The 17,297-nt window shown below is 33.8% G+C and overlaps 2 protein-coding genes across 4 annotated transcripts in view; one reads left to right on the forward strand and one right to left on the reverse strand.

Annotated features, from left to right (window-relative positions):
• Positions 1 to 340: 340 nt before the first annotated feature.
• Positions 341 to 8,263, reverse strand: LOC134687341 (uncharacterized). Of its 2 annotated transcripts, none has more exons than XM_063547559.1 (6): positions 7,972 to 8,263; positions 5,276 to 5,465; positions 4,087 to 4,216; positions 2,958 to 3,087; positions 1,557 to 1,702; positions 341 to 681 (listed from the first exon to the last, which is right to left on the reverse strand). In XM_063547559.1, the coding sequence occupies exons 1-6, from the start codon at positions 7,972 to 7,974 to the stop codon at positions 651 to 653; spliced, it is 630 nt and encodes a 209-aa protein (XP_063403629.1). In that variant the 5' UTR covers positions 7,975 to 8,263; the 3' UTR covers positions 341 to 650. The 2 variants fall into 2 exon arrangements, with proteins under 2 accessions (XP_063403629.1, XP_063403630.1); XM_063547560.1 differs by lacking the exon at positions 7,972 to 8,263 and adding an exon at positions 7,054 to 7,077.
• Positions 7,151 to 17,297, forward strand: part of LOC134687340 (heme transporter FLVCR2-like) — a 31,310-nt gene continuing 21,163 nt past the window's right edge. The window contains exon 1 of one of the 2 annotated variants that reach the window (XM_063547557.1): positions 7,151 to 7,381. Coding sequence is in view for 1 of the 2 variants with exons in the window: in XM_063547554.1 (XP_063403624.1) it covers positions 15,234 to 15,504 (271 nt within the window). In the remaining variant the exon portion in view is untranslated. Of the gene's footprint in view, positions 7,382 to 15,109; positions 15,505 to 17,297 lie in introns of those variants that run through there. The other variant, XM_063547554.1, reaches the window with a different exon arrangement.

Genomic DNA, 17,297 nt, shown 5'->3' on the forward strand with positions numbered 1-17,297 from the left:
TTTGCTGAGGCCAAACGGAATTGCCTACAATTGCTTACCTCCACTTCATTTGAACTTTTGTGGATATAGTTGTATCATTGGCAATCATACCACATCTCCTTATTTTTAGATGTCTATCCAATATGGTAGCTCCCTAAAATAATCCCCAAATAGTTCCTATGAAGTTTATTCGAATGCAACAATGTCTGGGTATTGAGATTAAGGTTATAAAAATAACGGTTTGCGGTTTTTATTTCTGAACAATAACTTTTTCATCCTGATTTCATATAAATAAAAAAAAATATATTCTATATATCAAAAAGTATGTAGTCAAACAAACGCATATGACAATCTTTACAAATTAGCTTGAAATTTTTATTATACAATGTAAATTTAAACATTTTTTTAAACAAATACAGTTCATTTCACAGCCGCATACATTATTTACATTAAAACACTTCCTTTCTTTATTGTCAGATGCTACAACTGTCTTCATAACTAATGATATTTCAAGACACACTTATTAACCCTTTCAATATCGTAGCGGTTACGTTCGTACTCCTACGTAGATTTTGACTACTAGTACTGAACGTGTAGCTAAAAACTAGTTGTTCCATATATATTGATAGCAGCTACGTAGCTGCTACGATATTGAACTCGACCCTGGTCACTTATTCTGTTGACGGCTTTCTCAGTAACTCTCTATTGAAAAAAAAAACGAAAAACAGTTAGTCTATCACATTTATAGGGGGAAAATATGAGGGTCCGCATGTGGGGTCTATAATATTTGTATCCTATTCTTTATTCATAATGCCTATTCGTCTCTATTCTTTATATTTTTAAAGCTCCCCGCGTTATCATCTTTTTTTTCTTTTTTGTGTATGTTCTCTATATTTAAATGTCCCCTTTAATCAGAATAGTTTACCCGTTATTCTATATTCTGTTAACCCCATCAAGACCTCCAGATATTGAAGAGACATTTCGAGTCAGTTTTTTGTACTCATACTAAAAAATCAACCAATCAAAATGTTACGAGCATGATTTTTGTGCTCCGAACACTGAGCAAAGAGTGATATGACTTCAACCCCAGATTGGGTAAATATTCTCATGCTACACTGAGTTGATTTTTTCTTTGTTGTAGTATTGCCTCGAAATAATCCTATGCCCTTAAAACTTCTACCGACAAAATGAATATGCAGAACCTAAGCAACCACCCGACACCTGCTGGATTCGCCAATGTTATATGATAAGATTGAAAACAAATATTTGTTATCGTTAAAACATATTAAATGTTGTCATAGTTGATTAAAGTAGAACACTTTACTTTAAAAAAAAATATATTGGTATAGAGCAGATGCAAAAGTTGCATTTAATATGTCTCAAATAAATGCACTACGAAATAATTGTATTCTGAGGCGTATATATCAATATTTATTAATGTTGTTGTCTTATTTTATTTTGTCTTTTTACATTTGAAGAATACGAAGATTACCCATTCTTCAAGAAACCAAGCTTATTTCTTGATATAACATTGTAACAAGCACATTTGATGAATAAATATATACAAAAAAGCTTACCCATATTTATTGATCATTAACTTGATCCCCTGGCCCATCTTGACTCTGTCATTTCCATCAAAGTATTTCTGATTATCAAGAGTTATCTTTGTTATCATTTCATCTGTTAGCTTTCTTCTTGCATCCATCTGCGTTAATGTATAAACCTACAAATTCAAGTCACGTGTTATTGAAGTTTGGTTCTCAAGTTTTTTTTCTCCAGAAATATGGCTGTCCTTACTTTTGGGTAAGAGGAAATGTCCGAGACCAGTTTTCTGATTTTTTTTTTGTTAACCATTTTTTAATGTATAAAATTGAGAATGGAAATGGGGAATGTGTCAAAGAAACAACAACCCGACCAAAGAAAAAAAAAAACAACAGCAGAAGGTCACCAACAGGTCTTCAATGTAGCGAGGAATTCCCGCACCCGGAGGCGTCCTTCAGCAAGCCTCAAAACAAACATATACTAGATCAGTGATAATGAACGCCATACTAATTTCCAAATTGTACACAAGAAACCAAAATGAAAATAATACAAGACTAACAAAGTCCAGAGGCTCCTGACTTGGGACATGCGCAAAAATGCGGCGGGGTTAAACATGTTTGTGAGATCTCAACCCTCCCCCTATACCTCTAACCAATGTATAAATGGAATAGAGTCAGAAAATGCCAAATGGATATGAGAACTCATAAGTCGAAGCTACTGGTAACGCTAAAACAAAAACGAAACATTGTCGAAAGACAAACATCGGTTTACAATACTCAACATAAAAACTGAAGACTGGGCTACACGAACAAAAATAAACACTGGCGTCGATCTCAGGCGCTCCGGGAGGGTAAGCAGATCCTGCTCGACATTTGACATCTGTTTGAATTGCTGATGCAAGTACACATTTTAAAGTCGGTGATTAGTCTTATCCGAGGAAAAGAGGACTGGATTGTGAACATATATCCGCCGGCATCTTTAAAACAGATATCCAATAACGGTCAACCAATTTGTGTTGGCGTCGGTAACAGTTTCGGAAGGATGACTTCAACTTCACTCCTTGTAACCCTTCATAACATTAAATATCAGTCTTAATTATTTGGAATTAAAGACTGGCCATGTATTCTTTGGTAATTTGGGAAAGATCGTTCACAGTGTGGCTCTTTTTATAAAATGTCTTGCGAATAAATGTACTCGCAAATCATGAACATTCTAGTATAAGTTAACTTACGATCAAATGAATCGCAAGATTTTATTGCAAAAATAATCGTTGATTCGTATATATTGACCTGAGCGTACACGCCAATAGTCCGAGACTGCTCTCTCGTCCAACGGCTGGGAAAATTACAGAGAGATTCTTAAAGTTATATCCTTACAAAAAGCGATTACAATGTTCAGGTTTATGAAAATTCAAATAATAAAATCAATAACCGTACCACACCATCATCTCTTGAAACCAGCAACAAGACCAATTCCTTGCAGGTAGCAAAAGATCCCCAGTACATACTTAGATAATAGGAATACACCCTGGCATCTTGTATTATATCAGACATGCTATTTGATGCACTGAAATGATAAAAAAAAGATATAGTTGACTTATTGTACTGTATCGGTCTTAGAATTATTGACTATCGTTAACGTCCGGCGGTAAATATTTCAATTATGATGGCTTCCAAACAAAAACTATCGAATAATTTGTTAAACTTATTTTCGTTAGAAATTACTTATGACGAACGACAGCATCTGTCATATCTGAGTCATATCTGTCCTTGCACATTTTAACTGTTAATGTAAATTTCAAGTTTATTCACATTTTCATCACAAAAATAAAGAAATTACTAAACATAAATCCTGATGAAGCAAATCCTTTCCGGTATTTGTATTCAAACAAGGCGACACAATCACAGGCACTCGTCTCAGAAAAAAATTCCTATATACCTATATAAAGTTTTTTTCTCAGACGAGTGCCTGTGGACACAACTATCCGTTTTGATGAAGCAGCAAAACCTGAATGATTTGCCCATTATTTTATTTGTCTGTCCCTCTTTTATCTTTCGCTTTTCTTTTAAGTTGAAGGTCAACAATAAAAATGTCGTTCCTTTAATTTTGTTTTAATTTCAATTTTTGTATGTAATGATTTATTAAATGTATGCATTGTAATTTTTTCCTTTAAAACAATTGAAAGTAACATTGCAAAAAGGTCTCGAGGAGAACATTATTTTTTAGAACTTATGCCTGTGCAAAGTTCTTGCTGTCCCCGCAGACGACACTTTGACAAATGTTAATCTTAAAAATATATAGAAAAACCTTTCAAAGTAACAACACCATTTCATTTGAGAATGGTCTTTGACAAAAATCCAATGGTCCTCGATCACTATCATTTCTATTGCAAAATACCGTAAATTGAGTTATTTTGGTTAATATCCGGACTCCACCATTTCCCAATTGACGGTTTAAAAATTGAGTCGCTGTGTTTGCGAATTTTGGAAGTCCAAAACTTTAAAGAAATTATCCTGGCTCCGATTTGATAAACTTGAAATAAAAAAGGATCAAAATTCAACATACTTGATTATTCTATGCATTTTCGGCATAATTGCAACCATGACAATATATCCGGTTCTGTTGTTGATGCACAGTGCGCAGTTACATCTGGAATTGGTATAGATCTCAACTAGCTTGTCGCTGATATCATTTACTGTAACGAAAACACTTATGACTGATTAAATAAATCTAAATTTTGTACTGTGGTTCGATCATTATTATTCGTTGAGCACCAATTTTGGTGGAATTCATGGATACAGGTGAACCACGAATTTCAATTAACAACGAATTACAAATTTTCTACGAGCGTTTAATTTATATAACCTATCAAAACGAAAAATTAAAAACGAAAATGCAAAGAAAGGCCGGGGCAATGATCGAGATTGCGAAACTTGTTTAACCACGACACATGTTCGTGTTTCATCCAAAGTAAAAGAAACTTTTTTGAATTGAGTTGTTTTTGTTTTGAAATGTCATATCATAATGTTTATGGTAGATCTTTTAATTAATAGTTGTATCAATAACTTTATTTACTCATGCATTTTAAAGCTTCAATGTGATCATAATATATAAATTTATTTTTTATTAGAAGAAAAGTATTTCAGATTTAGAGGTTTGAAATTCATTTTGTGAAAGATTTCGTTCGGTACCAAATTGTTCTTGAAATATGTACACTCGTTAAAATATTAAAATTTCGGACGTTTTGCTTTCTTTAGCAAGTTTCCTGAGAATTCGTTCCGTATCAAATTGGTTTAGCCAATCAAATTCAAGATATAAATATACGACGAACTTGTTATTATGGAGAACGAACATAATAGCGTGGTGTGGGTTAATTAAATTTACTTAAGAATTGAATGCTTCTTTTTGTAAATTTATTGGGTGGTAAAAGCGTTGACCGAAGTACATTTTGTATGAAGCGCGGAAGCGCTTCATTCTAAAAATGTACGCACGGTCAACGCTTTTACAACCCTATAAAGTTTCAAAAAGAAGTATTCAATACTTATAATTACATTTTTTAGCTAAAATCATGAAAACATGATTTTTATCCAGTTTTATTTAATTCACCTGTGCACTTTTTTGTGGGACCTCGTGTCATCATGCATGATAAATGTTATTGTCTGATGCAATTGTTTACGGAATAACATGTTAGCCAATCAGAATAACGTATTATAATGAAACTTACATCTTATGTAATTATTTAAGCGAAGCTTACCGTCTTGCTCTGATATAACTTTGTTCGGATCACATATCCATGATTTTTCAACATCTGCCGATCTCCCACAATCTTCTACTTGGTATATTGGGTTAGGAAATTCTTGTACTTTCCATTGGCTTTCTATGCCGCTACATACGGATAACAAACAAACCACCAAGAGAATGCAATATGAATACATCTCTGTTATCTTAAAAAAAATAAGTAAAAAGCAAAGTTCAAAAGACAATTCTAGTAGTAGTTAAATATAAATAGCTTTATATTATGAGATTTAACTTAAGTTTTCAAAACTCTACTCAAACGACAATTAACGGGAATACAGTGCATGCTTTATTGATGTTCTTTAACTGAAGATATACCTTTAAAATTAAGTTAACATCTAAAGACAACTTCAAGGCAAAAGTTTTGACTGCTATTTACAGATTTAAGATACTAGCTGCAAGTGACGTGACATATGAAAATCATGGTTTTTATGCCCAATCAAGGGCATTATGTTGTATGGTCTGTGCGCCAGTTCGTAGGTCCGTCCGTTCATTCGTTCCGCTTCAGGTTAAAGTTTTTGGTCGAGGTAGTGTTTGATGAAGTTGAAGTTCAATCAACTAGAAACTTAATACACATGTTCCCTATGACACGATCTTTTTTAATTTCAATACCAAATTTTTAGTTTTTACCCCATTTTCACCGTCTACTGAACATAGAAAAGGATAGTGCTGGTGGGACACCGTGTACTATGGACCCATTCTTGTTTTACAGCGGATTCCATTGAGTGTGTTGCCAAAGGTTATATCTTAAGTTAGCTTGCTTGTTAGCTGAACCGTGAAGTTATTACTTGGTCAGGTATACTACCCTCCTTTCAAAGTAGCATAGTCTAACAGACAGATAGATTGGTCTTCTGTCGGACTATTCTATTCTTCAAGTAGGATAGTTTACCTGACCAAGTAATGACTTCCCGGTTCAGCAAACAAGCAAATTAACCAAAGATATTACCTTTGACTACACACTACACGGAATCCGCTGTAACTGTTTTTCGTATTTTAAGTCCATTCACCATGCAAATGCCATGAACTCTTCAAATTCACGTATACATATAATTAAGGAGATATGGTAATATAGGAAGTGAAAACAATTGTCAATTAATGAAGAATGCAACTAGTCTACTAGTATATGGTCATTGCTTGTGTAGAAAGATATCAATTTCCAACCTTCTTTCAAGTTATATATATATACATTTTTTTTTATCAAAACTATATGTTTCACTCATCTAGTTGATTTAATTGCTTGATTGTATTTTAAATTATCTCCTCTTTCAGTACAATCATAGCGGTCAGTGTTTATGGATAGAGAGAATCAGAGTGCCCAGTGAAAACCACCGACATCCAGAGGATAATTTGGAGACGACCTCGCAACCTACCAAGATAACTCGATCAGCCACAGGTGACCTCTCACCTAGTTAAGTTATTCAAAGGTTGTTGTTCGGCGTGGACCAAGCCTCGTGTTGACGACCGTACGTTGACTTAAAATAATTTACATTTTACAGATTGCGACTTGGATGGAGAGTTGAATCTTTGACACTCATATCACATCTTCCTATATCTTAGTGTCAAAGCAAAGCAAAAACAACGCTAAACATATACATTTAACATATAGTCATATTCTAAAACCTCTTTATTTGTTTTTGTTTGTCCTTTTTACATCTGTTTTTGTCCTCTCAAGAATGTGCCGTTGATGACAGATTTTTTTGGTATTTCTTGATAGCTAGCTGTCAGAATTATGATTACCTCACCATGCTCACAGATAACTATTTGCACCTTTATAGTTTGTTGCCCTGGTTATATATTATGTGTTTGCCCTTCATATCGTGTACACGATTTATACTTTCATACTCTCGAGGACAAACCAAAACTGATTATGTGGTTTTTGAAGTTTGTTCTTACTCTGTAAACAAGTTGCAGAAAAAATAACATCAAATTATCACAGCATATAATATTTGCAAGCCATATCGTTTAACCATCATGTACTTTTTCCAATAGAGATGAGCTGACGACTTTCTTGCATGATTGTCTTAGATTTATATTCAGTTTAGGAAACATACTTTCATTGCCTTTGGTAAGTACTTTTTGCTTACTAAGTAGATCTATTTAAGAAGCACTGAAAAATTTAACTTGTTTGGACTTTCAGTTAAACACAACAAGACCGTATATTTTCTAAAATAAAGATTTCGTACATTTTTAAGGACTTATAAAAGCTAACATTTTTTTTCAAATTTTAATTTCTAATATTCAATTCCTGTTTTTTTAATAATTTTTCAAGCTGTATAGCATGTATACCAATGGTTTGAATAAAAACTTACTTAGTATATAGTTTTCTCGTCTTAATTGTTTAACATTTGCCGTTTCGGGTATGAAGTTTGAGATTCCTCATTGTTTAAGGCCGCACGGTGACCTATAGTTGACAATTTCCGTGTCATTTTATCTCTTATGAAAAGTTACATCATGGGCAATCATACCACATCTTCTTTTTTTATATGTATATGAAGGAATAAATAATAAAAGTGGCGTTATTTATGTATGCCTTCAACCCCATTGGGGTTTAACTGTGCAAGATTATTCAATAAACATTAAAATATATCAAGATGATATGAGTATCATTCAAACTAACTTTAAAATTGAATATAATAATTTGATTAAACAACTTACCATTCAGAATTGTGTAAAATCCTTCACTTCATATACTGTACTAAATAAATACTAACTAAAGAAGTGTATCAAGGGGCGGAAATTACAGTACAAGTACTAAAAGTATGCAACTATAAGTACTATAACATGTGGAATGTATATAGAAAACACTCTAGACGTTTGTACTAATTAGTAATTGCATCCATTGTACTGTAAATATATAATCAAAGGGAGGAAGCTGAGTTGGGGTAATTGAGTCACAGCACGTCCTTTGTGCATCTGCTATTGTGTAAACTATTATTAGCTGTGAATTAACGTATCAGTATGAGATAATTAAACGTACATTATAACTTGAAACAACAAAAAAAAAACCAATAAAAACAATAAAAACGTTCAAAAGTAATGTTATCAAAATAATAATAAAAAAAAAAGAAACACAGAAGAAAAATCAATTGTTATAAGTTATCAAAATAAACAAAAAACAAATAATTAAGAAACGCAAATTATAACATGTATTTACTCGTAAAAGTTTGATTTGTTTATGTGTTTCTTTATTGTCAGTACACTAGAAAGAATCCAAATGTTGTACAGATTTGAATTTTAAAACTAGAAAGTACATCCCGCAAATGAGAATTAGTGCCAGCTATTCAGCAGGATCGTTAAAAAAGATTGAAAAAGATAAATTTGAAAGAGTTGTAAATTTTGTTTTTTAAACTCAATTGAAAATGAAATTCATTTTCTGACGGAATGTCCAGCATTTGAACAACAACGACAAGTTTAAAGTTAAATTCTGTTTTTACAGTGGCGGACCCAGAGGGGAGTTCTAGGGATTTTATCCCCCTTTTCACAGGGGGGTGGAGCGATTAATGCATTTGAATGGCGACATATATGGTTGGAACCTCCCCTTTATCATGGGTTGAGCCCCGTATTGAAGATGATTTAAACCGCCCCTGTTTAAATATATGTTAGGCTTTAGTTAATTCCTCCCCCCCTTTTTTTTTTTAACAGAAAACAGATTTGTTTGGATTCGTTCTTGTTAACATTTTTTTTCCGAACGATTAGATGGTGCTATATCTTATAAAGCCTATCGAAATCATTTTACATTGGTTTACATTAATGTATTTGTGTTCGTTTTGTAATTGTTACCGTGATTGAACCAAACGTGTTTTGGTACAAAATTAAAGACCTTTGGGGACTGCATGAGGTTAAGAGTATGTGATGTGTGACTCCATGATGCATTTTTAACTACTCATAGAATTCGTTGTCACGTAGAAACAATGTAAAAGAAAGTTCAATTATGGGGATTACTGAATGTAGGTACATGTATACTAAATAGCAAAGGTCAAATTACAACTGTGTCATTCTATTTTATAAACTATGTCAACTTTTCAATGACATATATAAAAATTAACCTTCATAATTTACAATAAGAACATTTGGATTATTTACAATAAGAACATTTGGATTATTTACAAAGCAGATTTAAATCACGTGAACTACGAATGTACTTGCTTGAATATTCTTTTTCCTCAAGACAGTATCACAATTTTTATATTACCGCCTTGAAACATTAGGATGTCTTTTGAGATCCACATCCGTTTGTCTGAATTTTAGTCTTATGACTATAGAAAAAACACTTTACCAAAACTTGTAAGACAATGACTATCAAACACAGGTCAAGTTAGATTTTAATAGTTTTAATACCAGAGAGAGAATAAGAATCTTAGCAGTATAAAATCCAAACAATAGGATTGTTACTAAAATACAAAACAAAACAAAATCAAAAACAAACAGACAGACAGACATACATACAGAAGTGGCATAGAAAAAAAATTGCTGTTGAGTTTGCTTGGGTCACTGAATATAAGGTTTTTGAAATATATATATATATATATAATATACAACTCGTCTAAACATCAACCCAACAATGTTAGATCTGTAAATTTGCTTTCGCATCTAACATTGTTGGGTTGATGTTTAGACGAGTTGTATATACATTATGTACACAGCCACGTATCACCATCATTGATGGCGATCCGATGGATACATCTGTTGTAGGGTTGTCACTGACTCAGACGTACTTATGTATATATAGTGCAGGCGATTTGGTGTCACGATATCACAGTAGCATGGGTTCGAATCCCGGCGAGGGAAGAACCAATAATGGATACATCTTTTGTAGGGTTGTCACTGACTCAAACGTACTTATGTATATATAGTGCAGGCGATTTGGTGTCACGATATCACAGTAGCATGGGTTCGAATCCCGGCGAGGGAAGAACCAAAAATTTGCGAAAGCAAATTTACAGATCTAACATTGTTGGGTTGATGTTTAGACAAGTTGTATATATACAACTCGTCTAAACATCAACCCAACAATGTTAGATCTGAAAGCAAATTTACAGATCTAACATTGTTGGGTTGATGTTTAGACAAGTTGTATATATACAACTCGTCTAAACATCAACCCAACAATGTTAGATCTGTAAATTTGCTTTCGCAAATTATTGGTTCTTCCCTCGCCATGCTACTGTGATATCGTGACACCAAATCGCCTGCACCGCAGCCGTCCCGCTAGACCACACGACCACCTGGGCTCTAAAAAAAGAGCTTTCGGTGGCCATATGTTACCTTTCCACGTCAGTTTTAATCTAGCGGCGTACTACAGTACATGATATATAAGGCATGAAGATGTTATTGTTACAGATCAGCTAAATTATCTATAGTAAAGGATCCTACAAATTAATGTAAGATACAGTCACAGAAAATAATTATATTCATAAGTACGTCTGAGTCAGTGACAACCCTACAACAGATGTATCCATCGGATCGCCATCAATGATGGTGATACATGGCTGTGTACATAATGTATATACAACTCGTCTAAACATCAACCCAACAATGTTAGATCTGTAAATTTGCTTTCGCAAATTTTTGGTTCTTCCCCCGCCGGGATTCGAACCCATGCTACTGTGATATCGTGACACCAAATCGCCTGCACTGCAGCCGTCCCGCTAGACCACACGACCACCTGGGCTCTAAAAAAAGAGCTTTCGGTGGCCATATGTTACCTTTCCACGTCAGTTTTAATCTAGCGGCGTACTACAGTACATGATATATAAGGCATGAAGATGTTATTGTTACAGATCAGCTAAATTATCTATAGTAAAGGATCCTACAAATTAATGTAAGATACAGTCACAGAAAATAATTATATTCATAAGTACGTCTGAGTCAGTGACAACCCTACAACAGATGTATCCATCGGATCGCCATCAATGATGATGATACATGGCTGTGTACATAATGTATATACAACTCGTCTAAACATCAACCCAACAATGTTAGATCTGTAAATTTGCTTTCGCAAATTTTTGGTTCTTCCCTCGCCGGGATTCGAACCCATGCTACTGTGATATCGTGACACCAAATCGCCAGCACTGCAGCCGTCCCGCTAGACCACACGACCACCTGGGCTCTAAAAAAAGAGCTTTCGGTGGCCATATGTTACCTTTCCACGTCAGTTTTAATCTAGCGGCGTACTACAGTACATGATATATAAGGCATGAAGATGTTATTGTTACAGATCAGCTAAATTATCTATAGTAAAGGATCCTACAAATTAATGTAAGATACAGTCACAGAAAATAATTATATTCATAAGTACGTCTGAGTCAGTGACAACCCTACAACAGATGTATCCATCGGATCGCCATCAATGATGGTGATACATGGCTGTGTACATAATGTATATACAACTCGTCTAAACATCAACCCAACAATGTTAGATCTGTAAATTTGCTTTCGCAAATTTTTGGTTCTTCCCTCGCCGGGATTCGAACCCATGCTACTGTGATATCGTGACACCAAATCGCCTGCACTGCAGCCGTCCCGCTAGACCACACGACCACCTGGGCTCTAAAAAAAAGATCTTTCGGTGGCCATATGTTACCTTTCCACGTCAGTTTTAATCTAGCGGCGTACTACAGTACATGATATATAAGGCATGAAGATGTTATTGTTACAGATCAGCTAAATTATCTATAGTAAAGGATCCTACAAATTAATGTAAGATACAGTCACAGAAAATAATTATATTCATAAGTACGTCTGAGTCAGTGACAACCCTACAACAGATGTATCCATCGGATCGCCATCAATGATGGTGATACATGGCTGTGTACATAATGTATATACAACTCGTCTAAACATCAACCCAACAATGTTAGATCTGTAAATTTGCTTTCGCAAATTTTTGGTTCTTCCCTCGCCGGGATTCGAACCCATGCTACTGTGATATCGTGACACCAAATCGCCAGCACTGCAGCCGTCCCGCTAGACCACACGACCACCTGGGCTCTAAAAAAAGAGCTTTCGGTGGCCATATGTTACCTTTCCACGTCAGTTTTAATCTAGCGGCGTACTACAGTACATGATATATAAGGCATGAAGATGTTATTGTTACAGATCAGCTAAATTATCTATAGTAAAGGATCCTACAAATTAATGTAAGATACAGTCACAGAAAATAATTATATTCATAAGTACGTCTGAGTCAGTGACAACCCTACAACAGATGTATCCATCGGATCGCCATCAATGATGGTGATACATGGCTGTGTACATAATGTATATACAACTCGTCTAAACATCAACCCAACAATGTTAGATCTGTAAATTTGCTTTCGCAAATTTTTGGTTCTTCCCTCGCCGGGATTCGAACCCATGCTACTGTGATATCGTGACACCAAATCGCCTGCACTGCAGCCGTCCCGCTAGACCACACGACCACCTGGGCTCTAAAAAAAAGATCTTTCGGTGGCCATATGTTACCTTTCCACGTCAGTTTTAATCTAGCGGCGTACTACAGTACATGATATATAAGGCATGAAGATGTTATTGTTACAGATCAGCTAAATTATCTATAGTAAAGGATCCTACAAATTAATGTAAGATACAGTCACAGAAAATAATTATATTCATAAGTACGTCTGAGTCAGTGACAACCCTACAACAGATGTATCCATCGGATCGCCATCAATAATGGTGATACATGGCTGTGTACATAATGTATAAACAACTCGTCTAAACATCAACCCAACAATGTTAGATCTGTAAATTTGCTTTCGCAAATTTTTGGTTCTTCCCTCGCCGGGATTCGAACCCATGCTACTGTGATATCGTGACACCAAATCGCCTGCACTGCAGCCGTCCCGCTATATATATATATATATATAGTCAAACCTCTGGCATTTCATTTTAACTGCAACAGTCATTTGATTAGTAGAGCTAAAACATGCGACATGGATGTTTCTATGAACGACGGTGTTAAGACATTAAGTCGTAAATCTATTACCATTACAGCAGTAGAGATTGGCAATCATTTTTGTGCAGTACCATATAATTTCGGCCAGACTGCGAAAAATTATGCAGCTATTGTACATGACGACGAAAAAGGTGTATCAATAGATAAATTCAGCAACAAAAGTTCGGAGAAAAAGCCAGTCTTTTCAGAACATACCATAGAATTTAAAAGCTAGCATGTCAGATATTATTAGTAATAACACATCAATTGAACATAGTATTATATAGTACTAGAAAACACCCGTAATATCGCGGGTCTGTGACTGAACTAAAGAATATTAATATGCGTAAGCCTTTTAGTATTGGTATTGCCATCTGATAAAGTCATGCCAATTATAAAATGCACAGTTTTCATTGCTTTCAGCATTGTCTTTTATGATTTATAAATAAAGTTGAATTCTTTGATTCGCTGTTTTACGTTATTCCGGCTAAAAAATTGAAAACTTTACAGGCTGTACCTATACGCCTTATTTTAAGTCCAGATTTTTATTATTCGTATTGTCATCTTAGAAAGTCATACTGATTAAAATACTGCAATCGGGAACAATGTGACAATGATTGAATTTAGCAGTGTCAACCCTGTGATTACGACCCGTGTATTCAGCAAAATCCTACAGCGTTTGTTGGTGCGCCTGTCAGATGCGGAACGTACAGATAAGGTAACAGGTGAATATACTATTGGTATCGGTATCGGATTCGACCCGGAACTTTTTAATAATTGGCAATATTAATTAGGTGGAAAACAAAAGGGTCTGGGGTGGTGAAATTTTTAATCAACAGCATTGTACTATATAAGTTATATATAAAGTTGAATTCTTTGATTCATCGTTTTTACATGATGACGGCTGACAAATTAGACCTCGTTATTTTAGTATTATTGATAGATAGGTATTTAAAGTTATCTTTCACGTAAATCCATTCCCAGCCACGAATCCAAGATTTGATATAAGGGGATGGAGGCCCCTCAGAATAATGTATTGGGCGACTTATTTTGACACAAAATTAGATTTTCCATTACTTATACTAGTTAAACATCTCTTGTTTTCCTATGGGAGGGGGAGGGGAACGCCAAATGCACTGACCACATCTGAATTCACGCTTGATTCTGAAGGTACCTTGAGAGTATATTCTTAAAAACTTATTTCATGATTATTTTATCATATTTTTGTTTTAAATGTTAGTTTGCATTGTTTACATTTGTCATTTTGGGTCCTTATATAGCTTACTATGCATCATCGGTTTTGTAAACTATATATTGAGAACTGTTCCGCAACGGCAACATATACTTGTTAACTTCTATGCCACGGTCATTTGGTCTCTTGTGGGGAGTTGTCTCTCTGTCAATCATATCACATGTTCGTATTGTTGTAATGTATTTCACATACATAGCTACAAAAATGTTTATAACACGCAATGCACCACCAAACTATACGGTTTTAAAAATCAACATGTAAAAAGTAAAAATTCAAGAAAAAGTAAATTTTGATATGGAACAGTATTTCCCTTTAGTTCGATATAATTGAATGATGTAAATACATCTATGTTTGATGGAGGCTGCATAGTTCCTAGTTTTATGATAAAGGTTATAATATGTAAACCAAAATCTGAAAGTGCTTAGCATCAATGGTATGCCACTTCATAATGTTTATAGACAAGGTCAACGCAATTTTTACGTTACGTTACAAAAGCTAGAGATTGAGGTATGCGAAATGATTCAAGTATGTAGAGATATAACCCCACATCAAGGTCAAATCTCTGAAATTTGAACTTAAAGTATCGTATCTTAATCTCAATGTGTAAAAAAAACCTGGACAATGAAGATGATACTTGAGTATCCAAACACTAGAAGAAATGATGATGATTCCTAGCGGAGAAGTGGCATAAAGATTTAGAAACTCGAAATATATACCTTGGAAAAAATGAACCCGAATGATATACCAGACCCTGAAACACTTCAGGAACATACAGATAGCTACCAACCAATTAAGAGTTTGATGGCTGGACCAGTTACGGATAATATAGATACTAACATTTTAGTGGCGGGAACAGTCGAAGACGATTCAAATGCAGTCGAAAAGATGTGCAGCGATTTTGATTCAGAGAAGAAGACAAGTATTTCAGAAAATACAACAGAATTAAAAAGCACGACAGATTGTATAAATGATCTCACATCAAATGGGCACATTAATGGTGAGTTTTGACAATTTGTAAAATACATTGATATAAAATCGCTAGTCGTTTATATTTTTAATTTAAAAGTGAGTACAATCTGCACATTGCAATCAACATATAATACTGTTAACCAAATATTTTCCATTATTGTTACGATTTCCACGATAAAAAATAATAAAATCGTCGCCAATATGTGAAAAAAATATACCATGATATAGAAGTTTCAATAAAGTTAGAAAATCGCAAGAAAGTAAAATGTCGCGAATTTCATTTGAAACCGACAACTGAAACAGATAAACATGAAAAAGTTTTCTTGACAATATGTAAGAACTTCCTTTAGGTGGAAACATACATAATATTCTGTTGTTACCACAACCCCGTTATTTTTCCGATAAATTTGGCACCCCCGACTCGCGGCGGAAAATTAACACAAATTTGTACATACAGAAGCAACACGACGGATGCCAAATGTGGAGCAGTATTATGTTAACCAATTCGAGAACCTGAGATAACCACCGGTTTTTGGTGGGGTTCATGTTGCTCAGTTTTTAAGATTTCTATGTTGTGTTTTATACTTTTTTTTTTTTTTTTTTTTTTTATCATTTTCGTTTTTCTTTTTCCATTGCGTTGTCAGTTTGCCTTCGACAAAAGATTAACATCATCATAGACTAAGGCATAGTATCTTCCGCTTATATATTACAATAGAAACAATTGGCCTATTGCTATACAGATCTTGTTCCAATAATTATGTTTCAGTGAAACATCTGAAACAATAATGAGCATTTTAACTTTTAATACGTTGAAAAGTTCTAAAAACTAATTTTAAATTATTACAATCTCAGACTACAATTATTGGCGTATCTTTGGTTCAACTAAATGGTTAGCAAAGAAACTTTCATGTTAGGTTTATATTTTTAAAGTTCATAGAAGAGGTTAAATTGTAACAAATAACATGTGAAGATTGAAAGTTTTGTGTTTTGTTAGATGTAAGATAACAAATACATTGTACATACGAGAAATGATAGATATATTGAAAGTAGACTCTTTCTAAACGTGTTTTTTAATAAAAAAAAAAATTAAAATAGAATACAATGTATGAGGGTATAAATAGAAAAAAGGGAGTGTCCTTAATTTTATATTCCTTAATTATTTAGGGCATTTAATTCCATCTTTTAATTCTTTTAAATTCTCAAAAAAATGGTTTTACTATTATTTTTTTCTATCATAATATAATAGGTACTAGTAATTTCTTTATTCTGTACATCGTTTATTTCTGTATTATATCTAATTCTTTATTTTCCATCATTTTTTTTATATACTTTAGCAGCTATTTTTTGTACTTTTTGCTAAATGTTCTCAAGGCATTCTCTGTTCCGGACCCTCTTGTAAGCATTTAAACAAAGAAAGATAACTCAATATGTCATAGTTATTTTTTTCTAACCATTGAATAAATTAAGCGACAATTTAATTTTCTACAATGCGACAGTACAAAATGAATAAGTATTCATTTATATTATACTTCTGAATTGAAACGGGATGTCATATTTATTTGAAATACAACTACACTGGGCAATGCAACTGCTTGGCAGCGTTGCAATAGACTTAAATTATCATTGACTACTTGAACAGTATAATTTATTTCATACTGTATTAAACATTTAAATTTAAAATGCATTTTTATAAAGGATATACGTGACCAGATTAAATGGTCAATAAATAAAATTTAAATGATTAAGTATTTAATTCAGCAATGACACACTGACACGGATGTAGGTTATATCGGCTTCCTATTGGAAAAAAATCTATTTTAA

This window comes from Mytilus trossulus, chromosome 10, assembly GCF_036588685.1.
Source record: "Mytilus trossulus isolate FHL-02 chromosome 10, PNRI_Mtr1.1.1.hap1, whole genome shotgun sequence".
Classification (NCBI taxonomy): Eukaryota; Metazoa; Mollusca; class Bivalvia; order Mytilida; family Mytilidae; genus Mytilus; species Mytilus trossulus.

What these genes read in the sequence shown, in the direction of transcription:
- LOC134687341 (XM_063547559.1), bottom strand. An exon ending in AGTTATATCAGAGCAAGACG is followed by an intron (nt 4,217 to 5,275) that starts GTAAGCTTCGCT and finishes TTTTCGTTACAG; the next exon opens with TAAATGATATCAGCGACAAG. An exon ending in TTAATGATCAATAAATATGG is followed by an intron (nt 682 to 1,556) that starts GTAAGCTTTTTT and finishes TTTTTTCAATAG; the next exon opens with AGAGTTACTGAGAAAGCCGT.